We start from the raw sequence: 17843 nt of genomic DNA, 5'->3' as shown, positions 1-17843 counted from the left end.
CATTCAATAAGTCCCTGATACACCTCTCTCTCTCTCTCTCTCTCTCTCTCTCTCTCTCTCTCTCTCTCTCTCTCTCTCTCTCTCTCTCTCTCTGAGTACATAATTGAATATGATCTCAGTTTTCTCACAGCATTATCATAGGGATAAAAAAAAGAGTTTATTGTACTACACATACTATTTGTAACATACAGGTTGAGTTTGTAAAAAAAAAAAAAAATGTTATGATAAATATTCAGTATATGTACCATAATTATTGTCACTGACTAAATACATATAAGAAAAATACTATATTTGGAAGTTAAGAAATTCAAGTGTATTGAATTCAAGTCGTTTCTTGACTTGAAATACAGCATTTTGCAAAACAATTATTTCCACTGAGAAACCAATTTCATATTTGTCCTTTAAATTAAACAGTTCTGTCTGGATCCAGTCATATCAGGTCAAACAATCTTGGGTGCAGGCCAGGTTCAGACTTTAATTTAAAGCCTATGCAGTCCTCTAGTTGAAAGCATTCTTTCAGTTTGTGTTTGTTTAATCGTTGTTCAAATTCCTGCCTTGGTTTAATATATTCAAATCTAGTGTTATTTAGAGTTATATATTTTGTCTAATAAAACCTTTGTCTGTCTGTATCTCTCTAATGGATTGAAAATGGAAATGGATCACCATTTCCATCACCACCAGGACAGAACTGAATCATTATAATAAATTGTAATTCTTATTACATGTGTAATACTGCATATATGTTGAGGTCTATGCAAGTTGTTGTGAAGGCTGAGCGTATGTATGTACAAAAACACATTAGTAGGGAAGGGTCTGCTGCTTGAATTAAAATGGAGGCTTGGTGGAGTTACCTGACGTTCTCATAGCGGTGGATATAGATGCGGTGAAACTGATGCTGCAGATTCTCATCTTCAACGTTGCTCATGTCATTAATCATCTCCAGAACCACGAACCGTGGCAGCACTGACAACACCAGACGCTCCTGGCACAAGGGGACATGGGTAATCAAGTTCAGTAGCCATCATTATTCACATGCACATAATAGCTCTTATTCATCAACGCTGCACAAAAATAAGCATCGATTTGAGCGCACATGACATGACATACGAGCAGATCTGGAACGCTGATTCGTGGATCAACATCAGAAACAAGCAATGGTTTGAGCACAAATAATTAATCACACTCAACAATGTGGACACAAGTTCCTCCACTGTAGGCCCTTATTGGCCTGTCATATGGCACACCAATAACTACCCTATTATACATTACACAAATATAACTACTACTCAACTGAAGGATCTAAAAAAAAGACAATGACCTGATAAATGACTAATGACCTGATAAAGATCAACATCAGAGCATTCTGGTCCACATTTACAACTAATGATGATAAGCAAGTTCCATTCGCCATAACCTACAATTTAGTTTGAGCTTCCTGCATGTGCAATTATTATTAGTGTTAAAGTATTTTATGTTTATACTTGCACTAGTCTACTTACTATAATTAACTATGATTATTAATTGTTTATGTGGTCTGCACAAATTTCAGATTGAAAATTGATTGATGATTTTCAGCTAAATGATGCTGCCACCACCCAGCTTCACTATTTAGTGGTTATATCAAACCATTAATCATTTTGGCCTATGGTTTTGGTTTTCATGACAACTTTCATCTAGCCACCACACTGTACCTCAGACATTATGAGATACTAATGCTGCCATAGGTCTCTTGGGTCCTGGATACGTTTTCATGTTGGGTTTTTTTGTCAGTTTTGAAAAGATGTCTTTATTTTAGTAGTTATTGTGCTGCCTCAATTTCAACACTTAATGATGGTCTTCACAGTGTTTCATTCTACATTTAATTATTTAGACTTTTTTTTTCTATGCCTTTTCTGATCTATAGTTTACAAAAATGAAATCATGCACATGCCTTGTAAACTCTTTCATTTAAATGGCACAAAATTAATAGATGGGCTTTTTCACAACGTGTTCGTGTAAGTGAACAGTTTTTATGGAAGTCTGGAAGAATGGTTGAGAAAGATTTAATTCCTGTGTCCCTCTGTCTTTCCCTAGAACACACACTAAACACATACATAACACAACCCCTTCTTTTAATTACACACACAAAACAGAACACCGATACACACACGCACGCACACAAACAATAAACTCATCGCTTTAACACGCAAACATAACAGCACACAATAATCATTGCAACATACACACAAGCAGGTACACACACGCAGGCACACAAAACAGAAACCCTTGTCTTAAACACACAAAGACACACAGACACACACAAGCACAACCATGTGCCCCTAATTCTCATTCCCCTTTGTTGCTCTCTCTCACACACACACAAGCATCTAGCTTCTAGGAATTCCTGACTCATAGTTAGGGGAAAAGAAAATGTAATTGATTTAAATATGTGAGAAGTAATCTCATGAGGAAGTCAGCTAAAAAGAAAAAGGTACTCAAAGTCCTAAGGGATATTTACCTTCCATCTATCACCATTTGTCTCCTTTCCCCTCGCTCTTTCCATTCCTCTATCTTACAGAGAGCTCTCATGTGATTTGTTGAAGGGGGTTCCATTTGCCAGTCAAGTGGGGCCCATGATGCAATCACTGTGTGTGTGTGTGTGTGTGTGTGTGTGTGTGTGTGTGTGTGTGTGTGTGTGCACAGTTCTTTTCCCCCCAAGGGCATGCTTGTATGGTAATCTTACTTCTATAAGAATCTCTCAGAAATCGACACTTGCGCAGAGAGTGATCCTGAGCCATTCTCTGGTCTATATGGTCATGAGAACAATTATCTTTCAATATGGTTTTTTTTTCCAATCTGTGTAAAACAGATTGAAAACACAGGCTCACACAGACACACTAACCTGTCTCTGATTCTCGGTCTCCAGACGAAGGCGAGCTTCAATGCACCTGCGGGTCTCCAAAAAGGCCTGGCGCTGAGCACGGTCTGCCAGGTAACTGATAAACACACCAGCAGTGTTCATACACAGGAACAACAACACCTGGGCACAAAGCTAGAAGAGAGAGAGAGAGAGAGAGAGAGAGAGAGAGAGAGAGAGAGAGAGAGAGAGAGAGAGAGAGAGAGAAATAGACAGATTAAAGGGCATATTCATTTATATATATATATATATACAGTGAGGAAAATAAGTATTTGAACACCCTGCTATTTTGCAAGTTCTCCCACTTAGAAATCATGAAGGGGTCTGAAATTGTCATCGTAGGTGCATGTCCACTGTGAGAGACATAATCTAAAAAAAAAATCCAGAAATCACAATGTATGATTTTTTAACTATTTATTTGTATGATACAGCTGCAAATAAGTATTTGAACACCTGAGAAAGTCAATGTTAATATTTGGTTCAGTAGCCTTTGTTTGCAATTACAGAGGTCAAACGTTTCCTGTAGTTTTTCACCAGGTTTGCACACACTGCAGGAGGGATTTTGGCCCACTCCTCCACACAGATCTTCTCTAGATCAGTCAGGTTTCTGGCCTGTCGCTGAGAAACACGGAGTTTGAGCTCCCTCCAAAGATTCTCTATTGGGTTTAGGTCTGGAGACTGGCTAGGCCACGCCAGAACCTTGATATGCTTCTTACAGAGCCACTCCTTGGTTATCCTGGCTGTGTGCTTCGGGTCATTGTCATGTTGGAAGACCCAGCCTCAACCCATCTTCAATGCTCTAACTGAGGAAAGTAGGTTGTTCCCCAAAATCTCGCAATATATGGTCCCGGTCATCCTCTCCTTAATACAGTGCAGTCGCCCTGTCCCATGTGCAGAAAAACACCCCCAAAGCATGATGCTACCACCCCCATGCTTCACAGTAGGGATGGTGTTCTTGGGATGGTACTCATCATTCTTCTTCCTCCAAACACGTTTAATGGAATTATGACCCAAAAGTTCTATTTTGGTCTCATCTGACCACATGACTTTCTCCCATGACTCCTCTGGATCATCCAAATGGTCATTGGCAAACTGAAGACGTGCCTGGACATGTGCTGGTTTAAGCAGGGGAACCTTCTGTGCCATGCATGATTTCAAACCATGACGTCTTAGTGTATTACCAACAGTAACCTTGGAAACGGTGGTCCCAGCTCTTTTCAGGTCATTGACCAGCTCCTCCCGTGTAGTTATGGGCTGATTTCTCACCTTCCTTAGGATCATTGAGACCCCACGAGGTGAGATCTTGCATGGAGCCCCAGTCCGAGGGAGATTGACAGTCATGTTTAGCTTCTTCCATTTTCTAATGATTGCTCCAACAGTGGACCTTTTTTCACCAAGCTGCTTGGCAATTTCCCCGTAGCCCTTTCCAGCCTTGTGGAGGTGTACAATTTTGTCTCTAGTGTCTTTGGACAGCTCTTTGGTCTTGGCCATGTTAGTAGTTGGATTCTTACTGATTGTATGGGGTGGACGGGTGTCTTTATGCAGCTAACGACCTCAAACAGGTGCATCTAATTTAGGATAATAAATGTAGTGGAGGTGGACATTTTAAAGGCAGACTAACAGGTCTTTGAGGGTCAGAATTTTAGCAGATAGACAGGTGTTCAAATACTTATTTGCAGCTGTATCATACAAATAAATAGTTTAAAAATCATACATTGTGATTTATGGATTTTTTTTTTTAGATTATGTCTCTCACAGTGGACATGGACCTACGATGACAATTTCAAACCCCTCCATGATTTCTAAGTGAGAGAACTTGCAAAATAGCAGGGTGTTCAAATACTTATTTTCCTCACTGTATATATATATATATATATATATATATATATATATATATATATATATATATATATATATATATATATATATATATATATATATATACACACTGATCGAGAATAACATTTTGACCACCTGCCTAATATTGTGTTGGTCCCCATTTGGCTGCCACAACAGTCCTGACTGATCGAGCACTAACAGCATTTGAGCTGTTTGAGCTAGCTCATCTGTAGCTCAATAGCACATCAATATCTCATCTGTTGGATCGGACCACATGGGCCAGCCTTTGCTCTGTCACCACTTCATCACTGTTCCTTCCTTGGACCACGTTTGATAGATACTGACCACTGCAGACCGGGAACATCCCACAGAAACTGCAGTTTTGGAAATGTTCTGGCCCAGTTGTTTAGCCCTCATCAAACTCACTTAAATCCTAACACTTGCCCATTTTTCCTGCTTCTAACACACCAACTTTGAGAACAAAATGTTTACTTGCTGCCTAATATCTCTCACCCACTAGCAGGTGGCATGATGAAAAGATAATCAGTGTTATTTACTTCACCAGTCATAATGTTATGCCTGATTGGTTTATATATACACAGTATCTCACAAAAGTAGTACACCCTTCACATTTTAGCAACATTCAGAAGGCAGTTGTCATCTTGGCGGTGTGTTTCTGATCGGTATTATGTTGGAAAACTGCTGCTCAGCCCAGTTTCTGAAGGGACAGCAACATGTTTTGCTTCAGAATGTCTCAGTACATGTTGAAATCCATGTTTCCCACAATGAACCGCAGCTCCCCAGTACCAGCAACACTTATACAGCCCCAGATCATGATGCTACCACCACCATGCTTGACTGTAGGCAAGACACAGTTTTCTTGGTTCTCCTCACCAGGGTGTCACCACACATGCTGGACACTTCATGAGCCAAACAAGTTAATCTTAGTCTCACTTGAAAACGGGACACGGTTCCAGTAGTTCATGCTCTCAGACAGGTTGTCTGCAGCAAACTGTTTGCAGGGTTTTTTGTGAGCCAGCTTCAGAAAAGCAAACCGACTTGTTGCAGTGGGCAGCATATGGTCTGTGCACTGACAACCTTCCTCTTCTGCAACCTCTCAGCACTCATACGTCTGTTTTTTAAAGCCAGTTTCTGCTCCTGACGCACAGTATGATTACTCAACTTTTGAGACGGAGCCTTGTGAGGTCTGTTCGAAATGAATTCCATCTTGGAAAACGTCTGTATGACCCTGGCCACTGTACTGTAACTCAGATTCAGGTTGTTACAGATGTTCTTATAGCCTACGCTATCTTTGTGGGGCGCAACAATTCTAATTCTCAAATCCTCAGAGAGTCTTTGACATGAGGTTCCATGTTCAACATCCAGTGGTCAGAATGAGAGAATTATACTCAAAGCACCAAATTTGAACTGCACTAATACACAAATTTGGATGGTCCTTTTAAGTAAACAAAAACATGAACGTGATAAATAGTTCTGTAAATGTGGCTTTGCATAGTTAAGCAACATACAGCTGTTATCACTTAGGGTTTACTCACTTTTGTTGCCAGCTATTTTGACAATAATGGTTGTATGTTGAATTATATTTATTCATTAAAAACAACAACAAAACAACAAATAAACGAGCCATGTGGTTGTATTAATTAAGTGCATTAATAATTCTAGAAATGTTTGTGTGCGTGTGTGTGTGTGTTTGTGAAAAAGAGGGGCAGCTGTTTGTATATTCCCATGTGTGATGTGTAACAATAATATTATCTTAATTAAGTATTTAATTTGGATGTTTCTCTCATTATAATTTTGCAGATGGTCTTTTATGGCATAAGTTTTATCACATAAGTAACCCTCTCTGGACTAAAAGTGTATTACATTACCAATGCGTCAATTAAAATTCTTAAATTAGCCATGACAGTTCTGACTTTTTAAGTGGGTCTGATATATAGTGCACACTTCCCAACAATCAATCATCAATTCTTTTAATGATCTTTAGCCCACAACCTCATCACACAATCCTCAGTCATGTTTCTATCCATGTCTCCTGAATACAAGTTACATTTACCTTTTAGGAATGACTTTAACAATATAATTTTCCTCTTTATTGTGGTTGGTTTGTGTTTTGTTTATGTTCTGCTTTATGTTTTCTGACTTGATTGTGCCTTTTGTTTATCTTCTGACCATTTGCCCTGCTCATGTTTCAGGGTATTGAATATCATTATGGTTTATATGCTACATTGGTTTTAATAAACTAGCAAAGTTACACCTCTTTCTGCTGGCTTGTTTCATGGCATAAGTCATTGAAATCTTTTCTGCACAAGTTCTTGTAGTGAGCAAACACTAATAGCTAAATCTTTGCTATCCTACACTATAGCCTCTTAACCCGGGTCCTGGCTCCCCCTTGCCTGTGCACTGTATATTATTCCCTACATTAACATACCCACTTCACTTCAGGGATGGCAGTTAAATAGGTGTTCAGTTGAATTAATGTATTGGAAGTCAGGAAAACACTTAAATGTGCAGGACAGGGGTACTCAAGGATCAGGGTTGGGAGCTTGTAGCCTACTCTCATGACATCTTAATCTACTCCAGCTCTTTAACCAAGCATGTTTGATATGTGAATAGGCTGCTGATTAGACATATCTAAAAGCCATCTAATTTTTTAAGTACATAAAACAACATGTCACAAGTCCCAAATGATGTCTATGGTTTAAGCAAAAGTCAAAAGGGTCATCATAGAGAAGGTCAGTGTTCAAGCAGTTAGATCAGAAACTGACAGAGATACTTAAAAAAAAAACAGTGTCACATCATTGCAACCCCAATTATATTTAAAGAGGAATTAAAGAGGGATAAAAAAAATCACTCTGGAACAATCAAACAAATTGCAAATATTCTAAAGCAACCCTTTATCTTGGACCTAATTCTTGATTCATCTTGATTCAAGTTTATACATACATACATTTTAACCACTCATGGTGAGGGTTGAGCAATCCTATTTATTTGACATGCAATACTGGAAGAATTTTGACATTGGCTTATTGGAGCCAAACACTGCTTCATTCTCTATAACCCAGGACAAACTTAATGGGCCATCCTCTTACCTAGATTTAATTTCACTCTATCATTATTCAGGTTCAAAAGATCTCAAAGCTGAAAATATCTTTTGCACGTAGTACACCGATCCTACACCAACTTGACACCATCTTGTCCAAGTTGTACATTACTGACAAACCTAAAGCTATCAAATGACAAATCCACCAGTCTTTATCACATGATCCTGATATTTCCCAGATCTATAGTATGTCCCTTCCAGATTTTGCTATCCTTTCAAAAACCTGTGCTTCTATTGCCATTGCCACTGGTCAACTAATGACCCATCAACTCTTTGCAGTAAAATGTTGTAGGGAAAAATCACCGCAAGAAATACAAGAGATACAAGCTCCATGCTCTGTGTTTGTCGAAAGGTTACATGCATTGTCTAATTTCGCAAACTTACAAAGAAATGTCTCCATATCACTATAAACATTATCACTCTCCTCTCATGTTTGAACAACTGTCTTAGTCCCTTCAGCTTCCTTTCTTAACTACATCTTCCAATAGAGCAACAATAGTACATAATAGCACTGAGACGGCTATTATTTAAATTATTTTTAACCCTGTATTTTCTTAGACAAGACTACAATTTACTTTGCAAATCTGAAAGAAATTTAAGGATAATATTCTATTATTCTATGGTAATTCTTGAACCATTAATGAAATTGGTTGAAACCTCCTCACATCCTGAATTCACTACTCAGTAGAATTGTCATGTTTTCTCTCATAGGAGAAACCCAAATGATGGGTTACTTAATGTAATCCCGGGATCTTTGATAACAGAGTGAGGTGTTTCACTATGGGAATCACTTTGGGCGTGAGCAACTACGGAAGCTCCTATGACACCACGTCTGTCTTGACAGACAGGTCGACCTGAGATCAGTTACAATATCATTGTAGCAAGATTTCTTCCCATTTCTGTGCAAGTAGGGAAGTGTTGGTGAAACACCTCACTCTGGTATTAAAGAACTCGGGATTAAGTTAAGTAACCCATCGTTCTTTTTCTAACTTCACTCTATGTTTCACTATAAGGGCCCCTGGTGGTCTAGTGGTTAAGATGCAGTGCTCCCACCGCTGCGACCCGGGTTCGATTCCCGGTCAGGGAACCATCCCCAGCCACTCTTAGTGCCGGTCCCAAGCCCGGATAAATTGGGGAGGGTTGCGTTAGGAAGGGCATCCAGCGTAAAACATGTGCCAAATCAAACGTGCGGAGGATCCGCTGTGTCGCCCCCTAATGGGAGAAGCCGAAAAGAAAGTAGTACTCTATGTTTCACTATGGGAGATATAGACCACTCCCAGATTGCAGGTGATCCCGCTATATCTAAATTACAATTGCTCTGACCTTCTGGGTCCTAGCACTGCATGTGCTAAGGATGGGTCAGACACTTTCAGTCGCACAAAAGTGTGTGGCATAGCCCAAACAGCTAAATTTCCTAAAGAGACACTCCACCAAGTAGGGCTCATGATGTGGCCATCCGCCAAGTAGAGTGGGCCCTTAGACCCTCAGGTGCCTGAGAACCTCTGCATTCATATGTTAGCGATATAGCCTCAACAATCCAGTGGGACAGCCGCTCTCTTGACAATGGCTTCCCCGTGTGAGGAGCAGCCCAAGACACAAACAGCTGGTCATTCTTCCTAATACCTGCTGCTCTCTTGACATATGTATGGAGAGCCCACACTGGACATTAGGAATTCAACCTCTCCTCCTCCCGAGAAGAGAATGGAGGAGGGTGGAAAGCCGAAAGCTTTGCAATGGTATATCTACAAAAAATAATCCACTACTTTAGCTACAAACCGGTAGGTTAGGGCAATAGGAAACTTTTGTGAGCCCTGGGACAAACTGTAAACAGGATGGACTGACAGACAGGGCTTGCAGCTTGCTTACATGCTTCGCTGTCTTAAGGGAAATAAATATTAACCCTATGCCATCCAATGGCTCGAAAGGGTGTTGAGAAAGAGCCCCTAAAACCATAGACAGATCCCACAGTGACATCTCTTACCTTTCATAAAACGACTTATTAAAGGGTGGCAACCGGCAGGTTCGTTAAAGCTGTTCCATCGGCACAACTCTAATTGCCCTTTAGCTTGAAAGAGAGTTGATCTCGGCCGTTAGGATGCGAGCCGACTCTCCCTCAGCCATTGAGATTAACACCCCGTTGAATCTGGGTGGTTTCATGGCAAATTGAATTCTGTACCCCGTGAAATGGTGCCTAACACCAACGGTTGAGTAGCACATGTGCCAGTTGAGAATGTGCGCAGAATGAGGACCCATGTATACTTTTGCTCCTCTTTGGTCACGCGTTGATGACATCATGACCGTCGCCGCGCTGGGTTCCACTGTAACAGCGAGCACTCCTTCCAACGGTGAGAGTAGGGGGTGCTTTATACTTCCTTGTAATTTTCAAAAACTATCGCCCTCAGCTGTCTGTCTCTATGTGAAAGTGGCACATTTATTGTGTTTTTTTAACTCGGGTTGCATATCGCCCTCAGCCCGTGGCTTGGATGCGATGCTGCAATTTTCATTTCACAGATGTCTAAAATAAAATGCATCTGAACACATTGTGTGAGTGCTTGGTTTCACTAAACATTTTTCTTAATTGCTCATACTCAAGGAGAACTTTAGGAGAAAGCCCTTACGAAATTCAGAACTGGGCTCCTTCTCTTTGCAGGCAGAGAGAGGAGGAAAGAAAAACATTTGCATGTCAGGCTGCAGCGTCTTCTTTTGTTCCTCGGGTGGGGTGGACGGCTTCTAGCTGCTGCGGCCGCAAATTAATGCTTCTGGCCAGCATGCTCACTAACTGCTTATTTGTACATACTTTGATGGATGGACGCCGTCAGTCTTTCCATATTGCTTGGCAGCAAAATTTTATATGAGGCAGCAATAGAGCGCCGATTCAGATGGAGGTGGTAGGCCACCAAAGACTCTACCGCTGGGGGTCTGGTCAACCCCACCTCTCCCATCCCTTGAAACTCTACCTTAGAGCAGCTTTAATAGGAAGCTTACTTTTGAAAGGGCTAGACCAATGGCTAGACATCTCCTTCATGCAAGCCAGTACAGTTAGCAGGAGTTGTTTCACTCCGGGTTGAGCAGGCGGCAGCCTTTTCCTGTTGTAAAGGTCCCTTTCAGCTCCTTTCGCAGCCTAGTTTTGCTGCAGCTCACTTACATATGAGGCTGAGTCGCCCACGCTGTGGGGTCTCAACTGTTGGGCCGGGAAGGGACAACTGTCGCCCTCATACTTATCCTCCATATCCAAATCAGGGAGGTCAGCCTTAACTTCGGCCTCTGCGTCCTCGTCACATGGTTGTTCCTCTTCCTTCACAAGGAGGTTATAGAACAGAGGTGACATGACCAGTGATTTGGCCTCCATCAAGCCCACCCAGCTCGTGACAGCTCGCGGCTGACGGACGTAGATTTTGCGGCGGCACCGGACAGACATGGGTCTTGTTGGGTAGCCACCGCCACTCTCAGCCGTCTTTCTAAAATTTTCACCGGCATTGACTTTTCGTACGGTAGTTAGCCCTTCTAAGGCTCGCCTTGACACTTATAGCCCTAGTTAGCTTGATGCCACTAATTCCCTACTGCAGTAATTTAATACTCGATAGGTCGAAAAGGAATAGCACGCCTTGACGCGGACACTATTTTGCATTTTGCGATGTCACTCAGCATGATCCCGTTTGACTGGTTTCACGTTTGGTGGCAGAATCCAATGACAGCCCGCCTGATAAACAGTTTAGCAAAAACTAGCAGGAAACTGGATGTGCTAAGGAAACTCGACGTAGTCCCTCACTGGAAGAAAGCGCGAATGATATTGTAAGGGGTCAAGACAGATGTGGTGTCATAGTAGCTTCTGTAGTTGGTCACCCCCAAAGTTTCCATAGTGACCGAGTGAAGTTAGAAAAAGAACTCCCTAAATCATTCAATTGCCTGACTCATACCATTCTATTGTATAATGGGCAACAAACTATTTGTCATTTTTTGGATCGCCACACCCACAAATGCTCCAGCTGGTTTCAAAATATAGAGGGGGCATGTGAGTAAATATTCTCATTTAGTGTTTTTTGTCTGCCAGTGTTTATCTCTTTGTGTGATCTGTGTGCAGCTGACAACAACCATCTCAAACTCTTCCAGTTGGCACTGGAACCCACAGTGAATATAGTCTTCATTCACTCATCAGTTCACTGGGAAACAATAGAATTCCATGTGCTTCCAACCAGCTTTGTGAACAGTATGTAGAGAAGAACCATGAACTGTTTAAAATGTTATTATGTTCGGCATTGTCCATAGTGTCTGCAATGTGTTGTCAGCAGAATGGGCAACATTATTAAAGAAATTGTAGCAAAGACTAGGATTTAATCACAAAAAAATGTAAGGTTATTCAGGTGTAATAATAACTAGGTTTGTATCTTTGCATTTGATTTAATGTTGCAGCTTTTTAAATATGTCATACTTGGATTGATTGCTTTTGTATCCAATGTATCTCTTCCCTCTCATCCTGCTAATCAGTTTACTGGGAGGGAGTTTTCTGGGAACAAGCTAGACAAAAGGTGAGTAATGTGGAATACCTGAGCCCTGTTTTACCTCTTACTTATATTTGTGATCTCTTTCTTTTTCTCTCCTCTGTGCCTCAATGCACTTTTTACAGTCAGTTGGGTAAATGTAAATTGAGTAAAAGCTGAGCAAGCGGTTGCGAGCAAACTGTAATTCTGCAAAAATTGTGCTTTGAAGGTTTTTTAACTCTTTTCCTATTGTGCAAAAACGTGCTCACATTCAAAAAGAGCTCATGTGACCTTTTACCGTGGGTCCACTGCAGTTTCTAAATAATTACCATACTGTTAGGATTGTCACAGTATTGTTGTGGCTTGTTTTATTGTTAATTATTATTCCCCTCTTCATACTGTATGAATACAGTTCTGGTGCATGTTATAAATCAGCAACTGAAACATAATGCTGGATTTCAAGCGGATTTACTTTCTATTCTTTGAGAAGAAGTCTTATAAGAAATAATCTTGTGTAAATTATGATAAATAAAAGATCAGTTCAAATATTTATTTTGCAAAAAATGTCAAAAAGCTGGTGATCTTCAAATTTATTGCAGGTTTCTCTAAATCAAGACCTCAGTCAAGTGGATCTGTCGTGGAATTGCAACAAACATTATATGTGACCCTAATGTTATTTAAAGCAACAATATAGTTTTTGTTAATAGCTGCATAAAGAGTAAATAAAATAATGAAAGACCCTGGCATGATTAGGTGACATCTATGTATGTGAAATTATTTTGAAATGTGAAATGTGGCTATGCTAGTGAAAGTCCTTGCTGTCTGCCTGTTCCAGTAGGTACATCAAATTAACAAGCTCCAGCCAAAGTCCAGAAGGACCAGAAACTGATGACCACCAAACTGTAATAACTACCACTAAAAATCTTAAGTCATTATAAAATGCAACTAACTTCCCAGAGAGTACCTGAAGGAATTTTCATCTAGTCTGATTAACTACATCTATGCTAATCTAAAAGTGCCAAGAATAATCAGGACCTTTATATGTATTTAGAAGAATGAAAACTACAGCAAGGGACAGAGTCTTTTCTTACCAAAATTAATTTTTCCTACCAAGCATTGGATAGCCTTTCTGTTAATATTCTGTTTTGAGACCAGGCTGAAAAGCTGTTTTGTTTGGTGTTTTATTAAATAGTTTTGGTAGTGGCAGGCCGTCAGAGCAAACAAGGCCGTCTCTGCTGGAGGAAACTCTTTCAATGTATTAAATTTTTTCCAGTAGTTTATTATTTTCATTTCATAGCGTTCAAAACAGTTTAAAACAGTTGTTAAGCTTTTTCATTAACCATATATACTTTTGTGTTTTCTTGTGTGTAGAATTGAAACAAAAACACACAATTTGTCCTACTTTTAAATCCCCAGTTAATTCAAAAAAATTCACAAAAATGCACATATAATTTATAAGGTTTATATTGATGTGTATGGCTGCAGTGAAATGAGACTAGATGAATTGTGTTGATTGCTTTAGTAATGGCATTCATTCTCACTGCATTAGATACCTGTTTGTGATGCAGCACTCTGTTATACTGCCTTTCTGTTTAATATTGTAGGTTTCTTTAGCTGCGGTGTTATAATGATGGTATTAAGAGGTGTATTCATTCAGGTAGGACACCACCGAAGGCTTAAGTGTGAAATGCAAGGCCCACCCCTTGTTTTTTTGACAGTAATCCAAGGGTATGTCATGGTATGTCGTCATTCAAGGGTATGTAGATTTAAAGCTTTAAATGATCTTTAACTATGAGACTTTATTGAGAGTAAGCTTAACTGAATAACCATAAGGTTGGTCATGCAAAAGAAAAGGCTAAAACCAGGAGAAACAAACTGTCCAAAATGCTAAATTGACTGATAAACAGAATTTAAACTGCTCACTGTCATACAAAAAATCTTTTTATTCCTAGATTTTACAGTGTATATCACAGATGTAATGTCCAGTTAAGCTTGTCCACAACTAAAAGCCTTATAAAACCTTTCAATGTAAATTGGCTTTTAGTAATCACCACTTTTAAAACAAAATAGGGTTTAATATTTCACTGCTCCAAGAGATTACTTTTAATGTCACCTTTTGCTCTGCTCCATAGTGCAGCAGTAATTCATAACCAAAATAGCAACAGCATAAAAATGCAAAACAGCAATATGTTAGATTTATTTAACATTTTAATAACATGATAACAGTGTACGCTAGATTAGATCTGCCTTAATAGTAGGTAAGTTTTTATTTCTTTTGTGTCTGATCTCTTGGTATCAACTGGATACTAGTTGGCCTTAGTAGTTAGTAATTAGTAAATAGAGAACAATAAGTGTTTAAATTATTCCTAAATACTGTAATACGTTCATCATTTCACACTTAACTGTGCTATAAATCTGAGATGTTGATGATTTTTTAGGTAGAGAGTATATTTTTCCAGACCTATTGTATGTATACAAGCACAAGTGGAAAAAAACAGGTCAGTCTGGAATAAGACAAATAAGTATTACTATAAACATCAGTTTATAGTGAAAATAGTAGACCTTATGTGTTGGGTTAAGCAAACATGTTTTGGGTCTAAAATAATCAGCAGAACGAATCTGGTCGTTGTTCCCAAACCATTTTCTTTGGTGTCACATTGCAACATCTTACATTTATTTTTGGTGTAGCAAAACTGACCTTGCCCCATATGCTATAAGCTAAACCATACACCTCAAGAGATCTGCTAAAAATACACAGAGACTCAAAAACAGCATGCTTTTTCTTCAGGGATTGTTTTTGTAACCAGCTGCAACCATTAACTACTGATACAATTACATCTTACAGAGCAACAGCTCCACGCATACACACACTGCAAGACACTTGCCCAGACATGTCTCAGCACCTGCTACTCCAAAAGCCCCATAGGAAGTGTTTGTGTTTGTGTGTATGTGTATGTGTGTGTCAATCAATGTAATATCCTAATAACCTCAAGAAAAACAAGAGATTTCTCTCTCTCTTTCTCTCACACTATCTTATACACACACACACACACACACACACACACACACACACACACACACACACACACACACACACACACACACACACAAAGACAATCAGTAAAACAATAATCCCACAATCTATTCCATTCTCCACCATATCTTTCTTTATGTTTTTATCTTCCTCATATTCATCTCCCTCTATCTTTGTATCTTTAATTCGCCTCTTATACCTTCTTCTCTCTCCATGTCTTGTTCTCTCTCTAACCCTCCGTCTCTTACTTCACATCCATTCATCTAATCGAAATAAATAAAAAAAAGAACACTACGTTCTGGGCAGCTTGAAAGAACAAGAACAAGTCACACACACACACACACACACACACACACACACACACACACACACACACACACACACACACACACACACAATGGATAAAATGAGCCTGTAGCATGACATTACTATAGATAGAGACAGATACAGTTACTGCTGTGTATGTTCGAGGTGCGTGATGGGAGGAGAGCCGATTTGAGTGTCGCTGGTTCAAAGCCAACATCGTTAGACACACCATGTCCCTCAATTAGGACAATTATAGCATCTTACATACTCAGAGACTCATCAGATAAATTTAATACACTGGTTTCGATTCAGATGCTGATGAACACAAGTCAATATATGACAAAGAAAATGATAAAAATTATCTATTCAGATTTGTGTATACTTCAGTGGTTATCTTTATTACCTGTAAATCAGGAACAAACCATAAAACCAGATCTTTCTTGAGAAGTCTTTTTTTTTGTCTTGAATTAATTGGTTTTGTTCAAATGAAACAGACTCACATCGAGATTTTAACCTGCAGTCATGCTACCACAGAAGATTTATTACAACCTGCAAAATCTTCAGCACAGATATTAGATGCGATTTACATTTACATTTAAATTTGTGGCATTTAGCAGATGCTCTTGTCCAGAGCAATGTACAAAAGTGATTTGAGTCTCTAGCAATGAATAAATCTACACTGGTACACTAGATAACAAACTTCAGACTACAACTCTTGATTTTTTACAACGCAAATTTGGAAAGTACAGTGTTTCAGAAAGAGGTACAGTAGGTATTCAACCATCGCTTAAAGATAGCCAGGGACTCCACTGTTTGGACATCTAGGGGAAGTTCATTCCACCACTATGCAATCAGTGACAGTCAGTGCTGCTCATGATTCTGCATTAGCATGACTAGAAGTTTTTCTATGTACTGATAGCAAGGTGTCTGTCTTTGTACAGGGGCTTATAAAATTATATGACATTTTCTTTTGTGTGTATATTTGTTTCAGGTTTTTTTTATGAATGTGTGCATGTAGTCATAATTTGGAGGCTTTTTAGTAACTGTCAAAAGACTTTCTGGAATTTTATGGAACGTTACAGAGAAGAAAGAAGTATTTTGTGAGTAAGTGGTAGCCCAGTGGATAAGATGTTGGACTTCTGGTGGGAAAGACATGGGTTCAAATAACAGTACCACCAAGCTGCCACTGCTGGGCCCTTGAGTAGGGCCCTTAACCCTCAATTGCTCAGCTGTATACCTGAGATAACTGTAAGTTGCTCTGGATAAGGGAGTCAGATGCTGTAAATAAAAGGATCATCCACAATCTAAGCAGGGTTAAAGAGAGAGTTAACATCAAGGTCAAAGTTTTTTATGAAGCTACTCTATATTGGGTCACCAGATTTTTTTTCCAGCCATATGTGGTTCTTCCCCAACTGCTACCACAAAGTTTATGGCACACAGTTGTATAGGTGGTTTTTGAATGTCTTTTGGAAACCGACTGCACTCCAGACTTCCTTACCCTACATCGGGACACGACTTTGCTAATGCAGTGTAGCTGAATAAGCACACTGTAAAACTGAACTAAAAGAGAAAGAGAGAGAGAGAGAGAGAGAGAGAGAGAGAGAGAGAGAGAGAGAGAGAGAGAGAGAAAGAGAAAGAGAGAGAGAGAGAGAGAGAGAGAGAGAGAGAGAGAGAGAGAGAGAGAGAGAAAGAAAGAGAGTGAGGTTATTATAAAACCTACCTACAAAGAAGGTATAGTTAGAAAAAAACAATAATCAGGATGCTCATTGTGAATACTTTGCAAAATCTTGTCACCCGCTCTTTCCAGAACTGTTGACTCTTTCTACCTCTGTATAAAAAATCGATTTCTGGGATATTGTCCGTGGCAGGTGGTCAGGGCCAGCAAAGCCTTCTCTGGCCTAAACAATATCAGAAGCACTGACCTACATTTACAACCTAAATTCTAATATTTGTTCCATGAAATTTTATTAATCTATTCCCAATAGTTTATTCTCTTCATTTTGAGGTGTTTCTTTTGGCTGCACCTTTGTGGTGCCATATCAATCTAATCTGCCCAGGGCCTTCGAAGTCAGTACTGTTGGCTTTTTTACCATTGCCTCCTGAAGAAATAGCTCTGTTTCCTTTAACCAATCAGATTTCTAGCTAGCTGGCCCAGAATAGCGTCTGCAT

The 17843-nt window shown here is 39.6% G+C and overlaps 1 protein-coding gene across 2 annotated transcripts in view; it reads right to left on the bottom strand.

The window, feature by feature from the left end:
- adcy8 (adenylate cyclase 8 (brain)) overlaps window positions 1-17843 on the bottom strand; it is a 74515-nt gene that overhangs the window by 42796 nt on the left and 13876 nt on the right. For both annotated transcript variants that reach the window (XM_083525585.1, XM_083525586.1), the window contains exons 2-3: window positions 2882-3031; window positions 852-982 (exon numbers count right to left, since the gene is read on the bottom strand). In XM_083525585.1, the coding sequence (XP_083381711.1) occupies window positions 852-982; window positions 2882-3031 (281 nt within the window). The remainder of the gene's footprint in view (window positions 1-851; window positions 983-2881; window positions 3032-17843) is intronic.

The sequence above is a fragment of the Silurus aristotelis genome (assembly GCF_946808225.1).
Source record: "Silurus aristotelis genome assembly, chromosome: 22".
Lineage (NCBI taxonomy): Eukaryota > Metazoa > Chordata > Actinopteri > Siluriformes > Siluridae > Silurus > Silurus aristotelis.
Note: the sequence above shows the minus strand (reverse complement) of the source record. Positions and strands in the feature narration are given on the sequence as shown.